Raw genomic sequence first — 18,200 nt, forward strand, 5'->3', positions numbered from 1 at the left:
AGTCTGTTCTTTACTTTATCTGTGAAAAAAGGTTTTCCCTGAAAAGAACAGTTGAAGGCTACCAACGGCAGGCTTTGAAGAACCATAAAACGTGTCTCCCTCATCCTGCACAACCACAAAGCTTTCAGTCTTTATCTTGCAAGTCTACCAAACCATAAAAGAGTGTGTGTGTGTGTGTGTGTGTCATTCACCTGTAGGTGGTAACGGGTGGTGACACCACGGTGACGGGTCCCTCTCAGGAGCAAGCAGCTCCAGGTCTCACACCCAGCTGCATCTTCCAGGATGACCTCGGGTATCAAGTGGTTATTACACATCCATCTCACATCTTATGTCAATTTGTCTAAGTACTGTATGGAAATCTGTGTGTGTGTGTGTGGGGGGGGTTATGTATTTTTTTCTTCTTCTTTTTTGCTTTTTTTTTTGAGAATGTATTCCATATACAGTACACCCTAACTGTGTCTGTCTTCCCATCAGCCCACCTCAGTATAAGACCATCAATCTTGAAAGAGGACCAGACGGACTGGGTTTCAGTATAGTCGGGGGGTACGGCAGCCCCCATGGAGACTTACCCATCTATGTTAAAACTGTTTTTGGAAAGGTACGTAGCACATTTCTCCATTTGAAATTTGCAGAATTGAAAAATAGTGTGTTATTAAGCAACTCTATTTACGCGTGTGTGTGTGTGTGTGCTTAGGGGGCAGCAGCGGAGGACGGCCGCCTGAAGCGAGGAGACCAGATAATGGCCGTTAACGGGCAGACTCTGGAGGGCGTCACTCATGAAGAAGCTGTTGGAATCCTGAAAAGGACCAAAGGAACGGTCACGCTCACAGTGCTGTCATAGACTCACAATTGTGCACACACACACAAACACACGCCTGCTACCACCTACAGGTGCCCGAAAACACACACTCACACACACACACACACACACACACACACAATCTTACTTTGATACACTTCCTATCAGACCCACAGTTAATCCACATGTATAAAGACTGAAACTTTGAAATAGCATCACACCTTGCGGGTGTGATGTCATGTTTAACAGTAAGAGAAGTCAATCTAGCATTATTTCACGACTAGACGATTGTGTTAAAATCACCAGCTGTTCGTCTGTAAAAATATGCACACTGTCATAGGAACAACCATACACTGATAATTATGAAGGAGCCTATTGCTTAATGTAGCTTTAAACACTGTGACCCACGTAAGTCTACGGCAAGTAGACGTACTGTCTGTACTGTATAGTCATGCTAACAGCTTCTTAATCACTGAAACAGTCCTGCAAAGTAGTATGTTAGGTGCATATATGAATTCATAAATAGTTAGCAATACAGTTTCAATGAAGATGTTATATGAATCTTATAGAGGGCGAAGATAGAATTTAGTATCCTGGCTCAACTCATGGCTGTGGTTTTTTTTGTTGCCGTTTCCTGCATTGAAATAAATGTTTTGGCAGACCATTATTTTCAGGAGTATTTTACAACAGAGAGCACCCTAGGGCAACATCAGAATAGGCCTATTCTTCAAGGTTTTTAACAGTCTGGGGTCTACTTATAGAGATGCCCCCCCCCCCCAGTAAATTCAGAGCATGAAAACGGCCTTAAGGCAGTTAACAGATTAGCAGAATTAAGCTAATGGTTGTATTAGCTGGTAACAGCAGTATTTTTCTTTGACATTGCACTCCTGTTGGCCACTAACCATGCTGATTATCCTGAAAGGCCGATGCGGCTCCAACTGGTGTTAATCAACTTATAAAGTTGCGGTTGTTTTAGCATAAATGGCCAATAGAACATTTTTGTAAGTGCTGGTGGCTAGAAGTCTCATGTAAATACACAAAGATGTGAAACTAAGAAGTGTGGTTTGAGTGCACATTTGGCTAGATGAGGAATTGTGATTGTGTGTGTATGACCTACTCACTGAAATATAGTGCTGCTAAAGCCAATATATAAGGTATTATATAAGGTATAATGTCAGTATTTGGATTTCTTTCTTTTTTTAAAGTATTATGTAACCACTTCATGGAAGTGCACAGAAAAGTACCAGCTATCTAGGTTGAGTGGACGATGGTTTCTTCCAAAGTTTTTAAATTGTTATATATACAATGGACTTATGCTCATTCTGAACTTATTGTTTACCCAAAATAAAGTCAACTAGTGTGTACTTCGTAAAGTCATTGGGCATGTGTTGTGTGGGCTAGTCTATGAGAAATGTGTCTGTTCTCTAGCACTGTCAATATGACAGTCTCGAAGTTATTCATACTGAATTAAATAAAAGTGACCTTTGGCTTCAGTGTGTTCCACTTTTGCTTTTTGTTGTGCCTTTTACGCCTGAAGAAGACCGCATTCTCATTTCAGCCTCCGCTGTCGTACAATTGAAAACACCTAATTTGAATCCACCGAGAAAAGTAGCTAAATAAACCTCAGTAGACTACTCAAAAATGAAAATATAATGTCCTTAAATGAATAATAGTTAAGCATCGTGAAATGCAGGGCAACCTTCCAAGTGCACCAGCTGTTACTCTATCAAACTGCTCCTTACTTTGGATTATTGCTCAGAATACAGCTGCCATACATCACATAAATACATTTTCTGTCCAGCGATTTATTGTTTCAAGAAGTCAGAAGCTAAAAGGCGCTGAAATTAAATTCACATGAAGAAAAATGTAAAGATATAGGATAACACGATCAAAGAAGAGCACGTGTGTACTTGCTTGAATAGACTCTCTCTTGTCACTTAAGACTTAATAAAGCACGGATAGAGACAGATCTCTCCCTTATACGGCACGCCATCTGTCTGTGCACTGACAAGCACAGCTGCTCCACAGCCTGCTGGTGGTTTGTGTGGAGTCCTGTGCATAATGTCCATTTTCTAAGCCAGTTTACAGCAAACACGGGGGCTACCTGGTAATCACACCAGTCGCGCAAGACCTTTGGAGCCCTTTGTCTAATGAGGCCTTGGGTGCGTTCAGATTCAGTGGGCTGTTAGAAGTACAAACGCTCAACTGTTGGGCGACTCCTTCACCCTGAGGTCAAGACCCAACAGTTACCTGCAGCTGCTGCGAGCGAAACCACAAGCTGGCTAGCCACTGCCTCGAGCACCTGTTGTTTTAATGGCCCCAGTGGGTTTTAAGGGTTACCCAGCCTCCCTCCAGGTTCAGGAGACGTCGGTTGGTTAACACAAGACTTGTCTGCACAAGCCTTTTAGATGTGAGATCAGATGTTGCCACTGCGTCACGCTTGGCTTGAATGCGCGCGAATGGTGTAACGTTACCACGTCGATGGCGCCAAAGCTAAATAACTTAAAAGACGGCAATAGCAAGCTGTCAATCAGGCCTCTTTGTACATTTTCATAGGATTCTACCAAAAAAAAAAAAAAAAGACTTCTTTCTTGACCCTAATAAACCAGAGTTATAACAAAGACATCTTTTCTGTCCCGTTCCACGCAAAATGTCAACTCCATGACTGAAGCGTTTGCCCCCCGTAGCTTTAGATACAGCCTGGATGATAAGTTAGTCGGCCGCCCGTTTAAACAGTTCAGGGCTCAGTATCATCTTGACTCATGCAAGCTACACACCGGCTTAGCAAGAAGTTAGGCAAACAGAAACCTATAGTTAAGGACTGGGCGGTGATGACTCCGCCAACACACCAAATGGGACCCCATCGTGCTGCTTAAGCCGCTCCAAAAGGAGTTTGGCTCATTTGTTTTGATCATCAGAGGGCAAATAGGGAGAGGTGGTGGAGAACATTTGAAATCAAGACATTGTCAAAGCAGGCGTGAAGGCAGTGGATTTCTTTGGAATGTAGCCTATCATCTATCAGCTGAGGAATGTGAGCAATGAATTGTGAAAAGAGGAAATGCATCAAAGCGATGCTTAAATTGGGTTTTCGTCAACCATTACGCGTCATTGTGTCAGCGAACATGGTGTAACTAATACTTTGATAAAGGTTCAAATGTATCATCAACACAAGTCACACTTGAGTGTCATCAGATGTTTCTAATTCCCTTCACTGTGATTGGTTTAACCATGTCCCCCCCCATCACCCCAGCCGCCTCCTCATGTGGTATTTGGTTTTTGTTGATTTGACTGAGATTAATGTTCATGTGTGTTTCGTAGTTGACTCTAGCTTTGATCCTGTCACTCCAAGACAAACAAGTCAACTATAATTTGTATCATAGTACGTCTACTGGACGGATTGGTATACCATTTTGAACAGATGTTCATGGTCCCCAGAGGGTGAACATTAACGACTTGGTTGATTTTGAAACCAAACAGCAATTGGATTGCCAAATTTTTTTCTACACACATTCATGTCCCCTTGACGATGAATTGTAATCACTTTGCTTGTACCATGACTTTTCATCTCCATAATCAGGCCACAACATTGAATTTACATACTATAGTTTATGACCAAATACCTGCAAAACTAACAACATTCCTTACCCTCAACTGTATTTTGAAGATTTTTTGGGGGGCTTTTCCCTTTATCGGTGACAGTCAGGGATGTAGTGGAGGCTAAACGCACGTAAACGCCGTTTATGCACCTCTTAAAATTCGGAAATGGCGTTTACCCACCTCTGAATAGCCTTTTGTCCCAAAGCCATTCTAAATTAAACTTCTGTTGTTTTAGTTTAATGTTGTTTATTATTAGTTTCATAGGTTGTTAAACCTAAGACGAAGTCTATCATATAGCGCTGCATTACTGTTAGTGTTGACGGTGTTTGGGGTGTAAGCCCTCAACGTTGCCTTCCAGGCAATGCTGCCTGGAAGGCACTAAGATTGGGCAATGGTTGGGTGCCTTGAAGTCATGGTCGCAGCGCTGCCTGCAAGGCGACGTTGTGGGCTTAGAATATCAAGCAGTAAGCAGCAGTCAAAGATTCGTCAGTCACAATATCCTACATTAGGCTACATGTCTCATGTAGTTAATGATGAATGGGTTTTAAAAATGGACATCCGTCATTTTTTAAAGACAAGACAGCAGCCCTCCTTCTGATGCCAGCAAACGGTGTCGGAAAGAAGCCCAACGTGAGTGAGCTCGGAAAACAGTACTGAACTTAATGTTTTTGAGGTTAATTTGGTTAATGGCAGATTCATGCCACTGACTCAAAAAGCCCCGCCATTGATAAGGTTAGCCTACCCTTTCAGACATGACGTTGCAGGTCACCTAGCTACCTTTTCCCATTAGTGAAATTCAGGATATATTGTCTGATATATAACTGGATGTTACAGGATATATTGTCTGATAATAACTGGATGTTACAGGATATATTGTCTGATAATAACTGGATGTTACAGCATATATTGTCTGATAATAACTGGATGTTATTTAATTCTCTGGCCACTTAAAGTTAGTGACAAAGCTCCCTTTGATAGTCCGCTAGCTAGTTATTGTTGTCGCTCTAGTTAGCTGTCCGCGGTTTCGCGGGTACGGTAAACGTTTCCATGGTAACAGCGAGTTGGACCAATCAGAAACGTTGCTATTACGCTTGGGATTTTTGGTAATGTAGTTTTTCTACGTAAGACAGGGGATCATTGTTTTTCTTATAATGTTACAAGGTTGATATCATACAGACTTCTAGCTTCATCAGGATCAGAAACTGGGTCAGTCTACCTCAGATGGTTTAGACATTATGGCTGATAATCTAAATTCATATGGAGAAAATCAATAGATTTTTTAATATATATATATATATATATATATATATATATATATATATATATATATATATATATATATATATATATATATATATATATATATATATATATATATATATATATATATATATATATATATATATATATATATGGCCGTGACCCACCTTATGGGTGATTGTTTCGTGGTCCACCTGGTCACAGAATTTATAGTTTACCCACCTCTTTTTTTACCACTACACCTCTGGTGACAGTAGATAGACAGGAAAGGGGGAGAGACATGGGAGATATATTAACGGTCTATGGAGATGACACAGCGAAGGGACGCAGGTCGGACTCAAACCAGGCCCGCTGCAGGACTCGCGCCCACGTAACCCCTCTCAACTGTATTAGAACACTAACTACGAAAATTGCGACCATGGTAAACCTTATACCTGCTAAACATCTCCATGCCAACAATGTCACTGTGAGCTTGTTAGCATGCTATCGTTAGCATTTAGCTGCGCCTATACAGACTCAGAACCGCCAACATGCATGTAGACGCTAATCCTTTTAAAAACTGGCAGCTCATGTAGCTCAGCGTCAATTCTTTCAGGAAGACCAAACATTTAATCAGTGCACTCCTAAATCAATTCAGCTGATATCCTACTAAATGGACCTTTTTGCTGTGTATGACTGTCACATACCTGCAGCTAGTCTCTCTCTGATTTAAATACAGCTCAGCGTAAATCTTTTCAGGAAGACTTAATTTAATCAATGGTCTCTTCCTAAATGGAATCAGCTGGTGGAGGTGTTCGGAATCATACACACATTGCAAGGGCCAATCACAGAGTCACAACCATGCTTTTAAAAATCTGTTTCTCCCTTTGCTATCAGCTGTCGTTGCAGGGGAAAGAGTGCAGCCCCCCCCCCTTCCACCTCCAGGCATCTACTCTAGCTGACTGGTCCAGAGCCTCCTTCGGTCTGGTCTTCAGGCTCCTTTGTTGCCACCAGCGGTGTCTGGATACTGTCTTGGGGGGGGGGGTCTGATGGTTCTCTACCCCTTTATACATGCAAAATATTCCTATAGCGATGGAGTCTAATCGCCAAAGACTAGAACATTTTATTGAGCTGTACAATAAACCTCATTTCCATATCTGCTCTCCTGATTGGGATATTACTTGTCTCACAGAGGCCCGTCCTCACATGCAGTATGAGGAGTATTTGTACAGCAGCCAGTATTTGTTTTTCCTACCAGTGTTAAAATCATCTTTCCGTTCTCAAACCCGCCGACATATCAAACTGTCACAAGGAACACACGCAGCTTTGAGCAGACGCCGCTTGGTCAAACAACATAATTCATCTCCCAACAACCTGATCCGCCTTGTGGACTCTTCATCGTCACGGAAACAGACATAATCAGACATCTCCTTTTACACGCCGAGGGACTTTTGGTCTTGGAAGACAAAGGGTCATAAAATGTCCCCTTCCAATCCCCCTGCCTGCCCTTGCATACACAACCTAGCACACCAAATGAACGTTCCACTGTGGCAGGGGTGTAGAATGGCTGCGTGATGGACACACCGCTCTAGAGGAAGACAATACTTTCCCTTCTCCAGCTTTCAAGGGAAGAGCTAATCATAAAAAAAAAAAAAAAAAAAAGGTATCTGAGGCAATCGGTTGGCCTTCCTGCACGGTGCCCTCGGTTACCTCAAGTCTTTACTTAGCTGTCAAAAAAGATTAGCCAGTCACAGGCGCACACAATCCTCGGCTTTGTTTGACTCAGCACACACTAGTTGCTCTTTAACAGTCCTTTCCTCTCAACGCAGCCGTGGGACTGCAGGCACATTTGGATGGCGACTGTGCATCTTTACACTCGAGACAAACCTGTCACATGGACATTTTTATCTTAAATTGATGTGTTGCAAATCATTGAATGGCTAATAAACACTGGAATGTGAGGAAGCAACTCATCATGCCATTTTGGTTTTTTATAAGATGACTCGGTGTAATTAGACTTTATTGAAACAAGGATTAATGATAACCACAGCCAACAGGAAATGCTGTACGTCTTAAGGGAGTTATTACCCAAGACTGATAAACAAGTCCAACAACTCAAACTGGGAATGTGGAACTATTGCTAGTATAATGAATAGGGAGTGAGACAACATTTCCTTTTGCATGACAAATTGTGTTCAGCCCTGCTTATTTGGCGTTTTAATTTGTTTACTCTCGTTTTTACATGGCTCACCCGGGTGTCTTGTTTCCAGAGCAAACAGAAACATATATCACTATCACTATCTTTTTTTTATTTTTTTATATGCTAACAATTTAGTTTTTTCTGAGTGCAAGATGCAAACAAACACATCCTTTGCTTCTTTTCCATAAACCAAAATGATGCCAGAGTCATAAGAAGCTGGATGCTATCATGATTTACAGTCCCAAGGATAGCTACAGCTCGGCACACTTTTGCATTCTTGCTAAAAAAATAAAATAAAAAAAAAGGGCTGGGAGTTAACCAAAGCAGCGTTGACATCATGCAAGATCCCATTTCCTCCTCACCTTTGGCGTGTTTGCATACAGTGGAGTGTGAGGGCTGAGGCGCGTGTTGATACAGACAACAGAGCACAGCGAACACACCTTACCTGCAGTTATTACATGTTGGCAACACAAACACTCGGCTCCGCTCACTGACACCACAACAGACGAGACCCATCCGTCCCAGCCTCAATCTCTAAAAGCAGGACGCTGCTCCCCCATTAGGCCACCGCTGGGCTAATACACACCTTGCGTGTTTCTCTTGGTATGTTTGCATTTCAGTCACAGCTCCAAATGACATCACCGTGGCTGAGGCCTGATAAGGAGTGTGTAATCATCCTTTTATGAGCCGTGACACAGCCGCTGGGAAATGTAGGCAGAACAGAGGGTGTGACACTCACCTGAGTTTGCCCGTGAGAGGGACATGTCTGTCCCCATGGGGAACTTATGTTGAAGCAGAAATCACATGGTATTTAAAACAACATTAGGACATGTATACAAGTTATGGTTTTCTTCTTCCTTGTCTTGTCGGTCAAGACCTAACAACATAGACCAGAAGACTATGGGGGGGGGTAGATTTCAAGACCAGCTGGGATTTAAAAAAATAAAAAATAAGTAAACCAAATCTACCTATCATCGTACAGAACCTTCATCATTAAGGAGTTTGATGGTCTGTGGAACAAAGGAGTTGGATCTGTTTTTTATAAACATAGGAGCACAGTGTTGTCATCCTGAGGGTAGCAGTTCAAATGAGGAGGAAAGTGGGTCTTTCTGATTACCCACAATGCTATTTGCCTTTCTCAGTATTCGGTTTTATATATACTTTCCATACTTGGGAATGGAATAACTGATAATTTGCTGCAAGTTATTATTTTTGTAATATACTTTTTTTGTGCTTCAGTGACGTTGCCATATTTAAAAATATATATATAAACTATATATAAACTTTTTTCCATCTTCAAATTTTTCTCAATTGTAAACGATGTCCCCAGAAGGAAACTTAGTCAACATCTGTTTAATCTAAAAAGAAACATTTTATGCATAATGGTATTGTCAAGCAGACCAACACATACTGAAGATAATAAAAAAAAAACATACTTGGCATCTGTGTATCGATACATTATTGCCACTGAAAATACTGCAATACTTTGCTGTATTGATCCCCCCCTCCACCCCACCCCTCCTGACCTTGTGGAAGGACGCGGTTGTAACGCCAGCATTCATAGACAGAAAACAGACATAGACCAAGGACATGACATCAGCTGATGCATGCCAAGGCTACAGTGGAATGTGGCCTTACCTCAGCGTATTAGCATGCTAACATTTGCTACTAGCATTAAACACCAAGTACAACAGATGCTGATGGAAGTGTCATCCGCATTGAATCAGAAACCAAAGTATTGGAGAAAAACAATATGAGCTGCTGGTGGAACTAGAGGAAAAGTCAGGGGATCCCCAAAGTTATAGCAATTCTTCCTGTATAGAACATAAATGCAGGTATGAAAACATTATGGTGATCCATCCAATATTTGTCGAGACTTTTCACTCAAAATCACAGGTTTTACCCTCACGGTTGAAGAAAAAGTCATTAGGCTGTAGATGAGTGAATATACGTTGGGCCTGCTTGTGGTGCTAAATAAAAAGTCAAAAGATCACTGAAGTTATAAGGATTCATAATGTATATCTGTAGCAAATCCACCCACTAGTTAGTTAACCCTCCTGTTGTCCACGGGTCAAATCTGACCCCTTTAAAAAATTTCTATATCTTAAACATGGGTTTCATTTTAACCCTCATGTTGTCGGTGGGTCACATTTCACCTATTTTCAGTTAGTTTATTTTTTTGTCACAAAAAAAGGGCCGTCAAAATCAAAAACGTTGAAAAAGTGACAACAATGTCCAAAATGCAATAATGTTGAAAAGTGACTTTTTTCTCATGGATGACAGGAAGACAACACAAGGGTTAACCAAATTACCACAAAAAAAATCAATTGGATTCCGTACAACGCTCTTTGCACATCCAATTGTTCACTATCATTTCTCACTCAGCTGTTTGTTCTTCTGATCTGGACTCTTAGTCAAAATAATTCATAATTTCTGCTTTTTTAATTCAAATATTAGGTACAATTCTAGAAAATGAGGGAACCATGAATTCCAAAAAGTAGTGTCAAACTATTGGTAGTAAGGTGGAGTTGGTTTGCTTTTGACCCGGGAGGATAACACAATGGTTACATTTCACAAGAAAACAGCCTCTAGTGCCTCCATGATGATTAGAGGAAAGGTGTGGGGACCCCTAACGTCAGTAGGCCTCATCCTATGGGGACCGTGACTGTACGTTACGTACGGCAGCACGTCAGGCAGCGGTTGAGATATATCGGCGAAGCGGTGGAAAAAGCCCCACGCTGCCTAGAGCCAACACAGCACTGTAACATAGATAAGGTCTACTGCACACCGCTATGGGCTTGTTAATGGTCTGTGTTATTGACTGGCCTCTCTCTGCATTGCTGGTGGAAAAACAAAGGCCTCCTATTGATTTTAAGGCAGGATGGAAAAATGAGCTAGTGATGAAAGCTCATTTACGCCTGCGGCCTTCGCTGACATTTGCTCCCATTTCCATCTTCCCTCAGCAAATCTGCCTGTGCCATTACATTGCAACACATGTCAAATTAAATGTTCCATAAATAACTTTCGCTTAGGCTTCAACTTCAATGTCTAACTTTTCTTTCATGCCAAGCTCCCTTTATTATTCTGAGGATGACATGTTGTCAAATCCACTTAATCTGGAGCTGTAAACCCTTAAAGACAACTCATACTCAAAGCCCGGAGAGCTTTTATGTCATCTTCGATCTGGCATCTTGCCAAGTCATTACTTGCATCACGCAACCATTAACTCACCTTAACCTATAATTGTCGTTATAATGTAACAAAGGCTTGATTAAGTCGTTAAAGTCCGCCTGTGTGTAAGTTATTTAGCAATTTTTTTGCGCTGCCCTATTATTATCATCTTATCTGTCGAGCAGCGCTCCGGTGACGGCTTGAAGATGCCAAACAGTACTGAGGTATGAGGTTGGGAGTTTGAGGGCATTCTTGCAAGGTTACATTCTCAGACACAACTATGAAACAGTTAAGTTCCCACAGTTGAATCCAGTTTGGTCTCATTGGTATGTCAGCCAGTTTGATTTTAAATAACATGCACATTTTACAAAGTTACCATTTCAGGAGAAATGGCAATGTCCATTTTATAAAATATATTAGTTATGGAGCACAAAAAACATCTAATGTCTAATTTCCTTGACTGTATATACAGTGGCTTGAGAAAGTGTACGCACCCGTTCTAAAGTTGATTAAAAATAGGAACAAACAAACATCTTTTGGAAAGTTATCTTAATGCCTTAATTAAAAAAATAGAAAAATCCAGCCTTTTAAGGACACCAATTTTCTTTATGAATGAATAGTGTATTGTAAACAAATAAATGTTCTTTCTTAAAATACAGGGGGCATAAGTATACACACCCCTTGTTAAATTCCCATAGAGGCAGGCCCATTTCTATTATTAAAGACCAGTTATCTCATCACATACCCTTCACCATACCTAGAGATAGGCATGGGGAACTTTGCATAAAATCATCTCTCAATGCAAATCCAACCATCTGTTAAGCAAACTGTAATAACACCATGCCAATCTCTAGGTATGGTGAAGGGTAAGTGATGATGATGGGGGGTGCTATTTTAATTCCAAAGGCCAAGGGAACTTTATCAGGATGCATAGTATCCTGATCTATTAAATAACTGGCCTTTAAAAATAAAAATGTCTCTATTGGAATTTAACATAGGGGGGTGTATACTTATGCCCCCGGTATTTTAAGAAAGAACATTTATTTATTTACAATACATTGTTCATTCACAAAGAAAATCGGTGTCCCTAAAAGCTTGGATTTTCCCAATTTTTTTAAATTAAGGGATTAAGATCAATTTCCAAAAGATGTTTTTTATTCCTCTTTTTATTCAACTTTCTTAAGCAATACTGTGTGCAATATTCTGCTGCTACACATTATTCATTAATACTGTTGACCATTACAATTCCTAAACTAAGTAAATACCGTACATATCCACTCTCCTTACATTTATTTTATTTATATTTCTTCTCTGATATTTATATCCTTCTTGCAATTGTAACAGAATTTCCCTTCGGCGGTTAATAGAGTATTTCTGATTGTGATGTATGTTTGTAATATGTTTGTGAATCAGCAGCGGTGTGTGCAGCTGTTCTGTGGCCACTGCTGTGTCAGTAGTCTAAACCCTGCTCTGCTGCTCCTCTGTTGATATATGAGGACTTCCAGTTGCCTCGGACTGAGACCGCGGCATGCTGAACACCGAGCTCAGCCGTGCTTCAAAACAGGTTTCCAAGCCCCTGACTGGGTGAATGGATCCCTGCGGTAAAGGTCTGTTTGTGCTCTTAAAGCTTCCACTGTCCCTTTTCCTCAAGATCACAGATGCTAGATAGTTCTGTTGGCGGTGGACTTCCTGAGTGGATTCTGAGTTTTAAACAGGTGTAATCATGTCTTCTAGTCAGGGAAGAAGCAGGCAAAGAGGCACCAGAAACTTGTTTTCCATGCACACGCTTTCATACTCTGCTGCCATTAACTTATTGCAAATAAAAAGACGACAGCCAAAGAAGCACCCATGGGCGTCATAGACTGGATTCCATTGATGGCTATCTGCCATGCGTCTCCTTGAAGGTCACACTAGTTATAAAAGAAAAAAATGTCACTTGGTGACAATGTTTGATGTCCTTAAAAGATAAAAAGGCACGCTGGAGCCTGACTTATTGTGCAAAATGCATCGAAGAGGAAAATATGTTGAAGAGCTCTTTAAAAGAAATCTGTGTATGCATGTCGAGAACGGCAATGATTGGAATTTAAAAATGGAACAACTGTCAAACCTACTCAAAGTCAAACAATATACAGTAGCTAGAAAATATTTTAATTCCAAAGGCCAAGGGAACTTTATCAGGATGCATAGTATCCAGATCCATCCAGGACCATATCCTGGGAGGAAACTACATATGCGGTTATTTAGCAAAGCCACACAATGCAAATACAAAATAGCTGCATATGAAGACCAAAAGAAAATCCATCTCTCAACAATAAACACCCTTTAGCTACGCATGCAGCCCTCGAACCTTGTTTGATTAGGAGCACGTTCACTCAGGTCCCGCATGAGAAAATGTCAAAAGCAAAAGAGAGCACAGTGTCAGCAGCCTACAGAGCACCCATCACACCAAAGCTGTAGGGGATTCAGGGAGACACTTCCCATCAGACCTGCATCAACCTGTTATTTGCAAGAACTGATTTATACACTCCTGATGTGATATGCTATGTTTATCTAGTTTCCTACAGGTAAAGAACGAATCGCTTTAATTTGAGCTAAATTGCTACCTTGCTCTGAGGATTTATTCAATGACTTCTAGGACAAAAGCAGACTGTGCTGTGCAGCACATTTGAGTTTTGCTGGGAAAGCAGAGAGCGAGCAGCCAACAGACATGGCTGCAGGGTCTTACTAACACATGACGTCATCAGAAGACAAGGTCACGTGACTCGGCAGGTCTCACGTTCCAGGGCCCAGGTCATTGACACACATTTCTTGAAAGTTTATATGACGTTGTGGGTGCCAAAAAAATGCATCCCAGATATTCTGCAATTCTCTATCCTTTGAATCAGTGCGCCAATTTCTCCAGAATGCATCAGAAGAGTAACCCCCCCTGTCGCAAATTTATGCCAACAATTGAGTATTCCTCTTAGTACCAATGTGTGCTTTAATTTACATTATGGCTTGTACTCAGTGATGTGTAAAGCTCACCTTTCACCATGGACATGCTTACACACCCTTTGTATTTTAAACCATTGAACTAGAATTCAATCAGCATTCAGACCATGCCTTTAATTCAGCTCCTCTGAATGTTGAGGTTAAAATGCATGTTGAACAAACGTATGCACATAGTACATTAAATGTGAAGTAGGACTTTGTAAAATAAATTAAGCTCAATTAAAGGTCCCATGACATGGTGCTCTTTGGAGGCTTTTATATAGACCTTAGTGGTCCCTTAATACTGTATCTGAAATCTCTTTTATATAGACCTTAGTGGTCCCTAATACTTTATCTGAAATCTCTTTTATATAGACCTTAGTGGTCCCCTAATACTGTATCTGAAATCTCTTTTATATAGACCTTAGTGGTCCCCAATACTGTATCTGAAGTCTCTTTTATATAGACCGTAGTGGTCCCCTAATACTGTATCTGAAGTCTCTTTTATTTAGACTTTAGTGGCCTCTATGATGTCTCTCTCTCATGGGTCGGCAAATTCTCTGGGCAGGCAAAGCAGAGAAAGGGGAGGTAACCTTGCCCCTTATGACCTCATAAACGGCAAGATTTCAGATCGGCCCATCTGAACTTTCCTTCTTTTTTTTTAAGTCGGAGCAGGATATCCAAAGCTCTGTATACACCTATCACTTAAAATTAGATTTACATACTCCATTTTATAAACGCAGAAGTATCCTGCACTTACAAATAACCCTTTGCAAACATTTATAGTTCTAAAAATACAATGGCACCTAAAGATGAAATGTCAGCATCCCCTAAACAAAAGAGAAGGCTCTTTGCGTTTTAAGCGATTCAGCCATACATCTATCCTCCCGCTGTTTTCAGAAGACGGCTGTAGTGGAATCCCTGCTATGTTGCATTGCTTGCAGAGATCTAGAGATGCCCCATCAATTTCCTTTTACAACACTTTTTAAAAAAAGAGAGTGTAATTGCAATTAAATTTATGGGCATGTTACAAACACATTTTCTGAAGGCAATTTAGCACTAAAACACGGCAAATGCTTTGTTAGCTTCAAGTTAATCCAAAGAGGAGGACACAGAAAAAGGCTTTTATTTTCTAGAATTGTCTTAACTATATTCCTCTGAGGTTGAACCCCTCCAGAATAAAACTAAATGTGGACGGAGTAGTCATTTTAGATACGACGGAGGGCAAAATTAGAGCTTGAGTATGCTGCTTCGTTCTTCACTTCTCGGAACAAAACATAACTCAACGTTCACTTACTAGTTTTTCCAGAGATTAAGACAGCTGTCCCTATATTGCTGCATTTCTACGCTACAGAACTTGATGGCACCTGAAAAAGTCCATTTGCCTAAGACGGCTGGAAACAAAATATATCATGAAAAGATCAAGCAGTGGCCTTTACAGAAATGGGACATACGGTAGTCCGATTCCTAAATAATTTCTTCTTGATATCACCACTATTTATTTGCTTCATCTCCCTAAGGTTAAATAGGGTAAAAGGTTTAAAACGTCATCTATTGGAGTGTAAATGGATGAGGTAATGTTTGCTATAAAGCCATTAGCAGAGGTATTCACAGCTGAATGCATTCACCACTACCTTGCTCTTCCAGCCCTTTTACCCTATCTGCAAACCGCACAATCATTTGTCTTCATTAGTATCTTAGCAAGTACAACATCCCCACCCATGTGGCCCCAGCACTCAGAAGGGAGGGGGGGGGGGGGCATCCAGCCATCTGACTACATGGGCAGATAGGCTGTCAGCGAGTACCGCATTAGTGATTCAAATCATGAGCCCTACAGTTGAAATCACTACCGCAATGTGCCAGCGGCCCGGACAGGTCCATTATCAGTCTCTGCACATATAGAGAGGAGCTGGTGTCCCCCCAGCTGGCCTGTCCTGTACTATCGGCCATGCATTTTAAACATGTTGTCCTCGGGTCAAAACTGGCCTGTTTTCCTATTTCAATGTTCTTTTAAACTACCCAATTGAAATTACCCAAAATAATATAATCGAACTCTTTTGGCAAGTACAAAACCCTACTTTCATAATGTCTTATTCAATTGTGTATTCATTTGAAAACAAATTAAAGTGGTTTTGAATTAGTATGGAGTAAAAGTTGACATATTCCACTCTGTGATTATCCAACATTCATCCCTTTAGTCTTAACTGAAATAATTCCTAATTTCTGCTTTTCTAACTTTAACATTAGGTATAATTTCCGATAAATGAGGTTTCTGGACCATAAATTCCAAATCTAACTGGAAAACTAAAGTTAATAAGTTAATGTTATTTATTTTTTTAAATGTCAAAAAAAAAGTGACAAACATGAGAAAAAAGCATAAGTGTTGAGGAAAAAAATGGTCAAAAACGTAAGAAAAAGTTACAAACATTGATTAAAAGCGTCAACAAAAGTGTTGGTTTTCAATTTTGACGGGAAGACAACACAAGGGTTAAGACTTTTCTCCAAAACCCTAACCCACCAAAGGCGTATCATGAATAATATCAGTACCACTGGTGGCAGTAGCTGAACAACGTCACTGTAACTCACTGTCGTAACCCCTCCCCGACAGCAGCAGTCTCCTGAGTCCTATCAGTAACAGCCTGCTAAGAGGCTTTACTGCCCCCCAGCACAAAGAGCTGTCTGTTAGGCCAGCGAGGTGTCCCAGGAGTCAGCGGAGACAGGTGGCTATCCCCACAGGGTATGTACGTGGGGGCTGGGAGGCTGAACGCTGGAGTAATCAGAGACAAGTCGAGACAAAAGCACGTGTTATTTCAGCGGTGTGGATTGCCAACTGTTGAATGTCCGGGTTAAATGTTTTGGTGGAGAGGAACACCACAGCAAAGGAAGACAAATAACACTATGTTTTTGTCCATCTCCAATGTCTATACATGCTGGACACATGGAAATTAAAACATTTTACTTAACTCCTTTCGATTAAGGACTGTACAAAAATGATATGTGGCGTGGGGTTAAGTATTTTTTTTTAATCCAAGAAAAAAAGGTTCAAATACTTCAAATCAATGGTCGCTTTAGTGTCCATGGTAGTTCATGGTGTATAGGGCTATGACAGGGCTATAAAATTATTTATAGATATAAGTGATTAAAACTAATAAACAGTACACTGCACAAAAAGTGGAACACAAGTTTAAATTCAGACATGACGTAAAGCCCCTCCCCACCCAAATCATTTCCGAACAGTCCCTAACATAGATGCATTTAGGGACCTTACAAATCAATGCATTTGGTTGTCGTTGCATCCATCAAGGTGATGAAAATTGTGGGATTGTTGTCACATATGGTTCATAAATTGAAATGAGGACTTTCTATCCAAGTGTTTCTCCACATTTACAACCTGAAGGTAAATCTACTTTTGCATGCTGACTTTCAGGTAGAAGGGGCATGCCGGTACCTTCCAAAAATACACTTACTCTGTGGAGACCATCCAAAGCCTACTCAAGTAGAAATGATCTTGTGTTTTTATTGAAGCTCTGGGTTTGAACGAGGGGGCTTTAAGAGGGTGCCAAGGAGACATGCCATGCCAGTTTTGCATCCCATGAGATATTAGAGGTCCTTAACCTCTTAAACTAAAAACACTTTAGCAAAAGTCTTCTAGGTCCTTTTACACCAGTTTGGACATGCAGATGAGGGTTTAAGTGGTATGTTGGATGACCCTGGGAACTTTCTGTTCCCCAATCAGTCCTACCTGGAAGAAAAAGGGTTTTATTTTAGCATCAAGCTGAACAGTTAATCCTAATTTGTGCCACATTTTAGCATAACAGGCACAAAGAGACGGACAGCAACTACTTGGCCTGTCCGTGTGGAGTCCAACACAGCTGGCTGAAACAATATCACATTGATCAGAAGACTGAGAAGGAGCAGAAATTACCCTATCATACAACAAACGGACGGAAGCCAAGTCTCGATAAGCCACGAAAGGATTAGAAATCAAATGTGGAACTGGTACAAAAATGGTTGATCAATACCAAGCTGAATGTTGTTATTTTTGCCAGTAGGTTCCAAAACTAATTACACGACATGTCTTCAGACCACAGCATTGACCATAAGGAGGACCATGAGGGGGCTTTAGGCCTTGCAGGACAGTTTTGGGGGAGGGCACCATTTGCTCTTTCCCAAGAGGATCACATCTCTTTCCCAGGGAAAGAAATGACAGTTTATGAAAGAGTG

At 40.8% G+C, this 18,200-nt stretch overlaps 1 protein-coding gene across 9 annotated transcripts in view; it reads left to right on the forward strand.

Annotated features, from left to right (window-relative positions):
• LOC117962084 (multiple PDZ domain protein) overlaps positions 1 to 18,200 on the forward strand; it is a 67,248-nt gene that overhangs the window by 44,104 nt on the left and 4,944 nt on the right. For 5 of the 9 annotated variants that reach the window (XM_034901138.1, XM_034901146.1, XM_034901144.1 and 2 more), the window contains 3 exons: positions 198 to 292; positions 475 to 598; positions 695 to 900. In XM_034901138.1, the coding sequence (XP_034757029.1) occupies positions 198 to 292; positions 475 to 598; positions 695 to 841 (366 nt within the window). In that variant the 3' untranslated portion in view covers positions 842 to 900. Of the gene's footprint in view, positions 1 to 197; positions 293 to 474; positions 599 to 694; positions 901 to 18,200 lie in introns of those variants that run through there. The other 4 variants (XM_034901141.1, XM_034901143.1, XM_034901147.1 and 1 more) reach the window with 2 other exon arrangements.

The sequence above is a fragment of the Etheostoma cragini genome, chromosome 19 (genome assembly GCF_013103735.1).
Source record: "Etheostoma cragini isolate CJK2018 chromosome 19, CSU_Ecrag_1.0, whole genome shotgun sequence".
In the NCBI taxonomy this organism is placed as follows: domain Eukaryota; kingdom Metazoa; phylum Chordata; class Actinopteri; order Perciformes; family Percidae; genus Etheostoma; species Etheostoma cragini.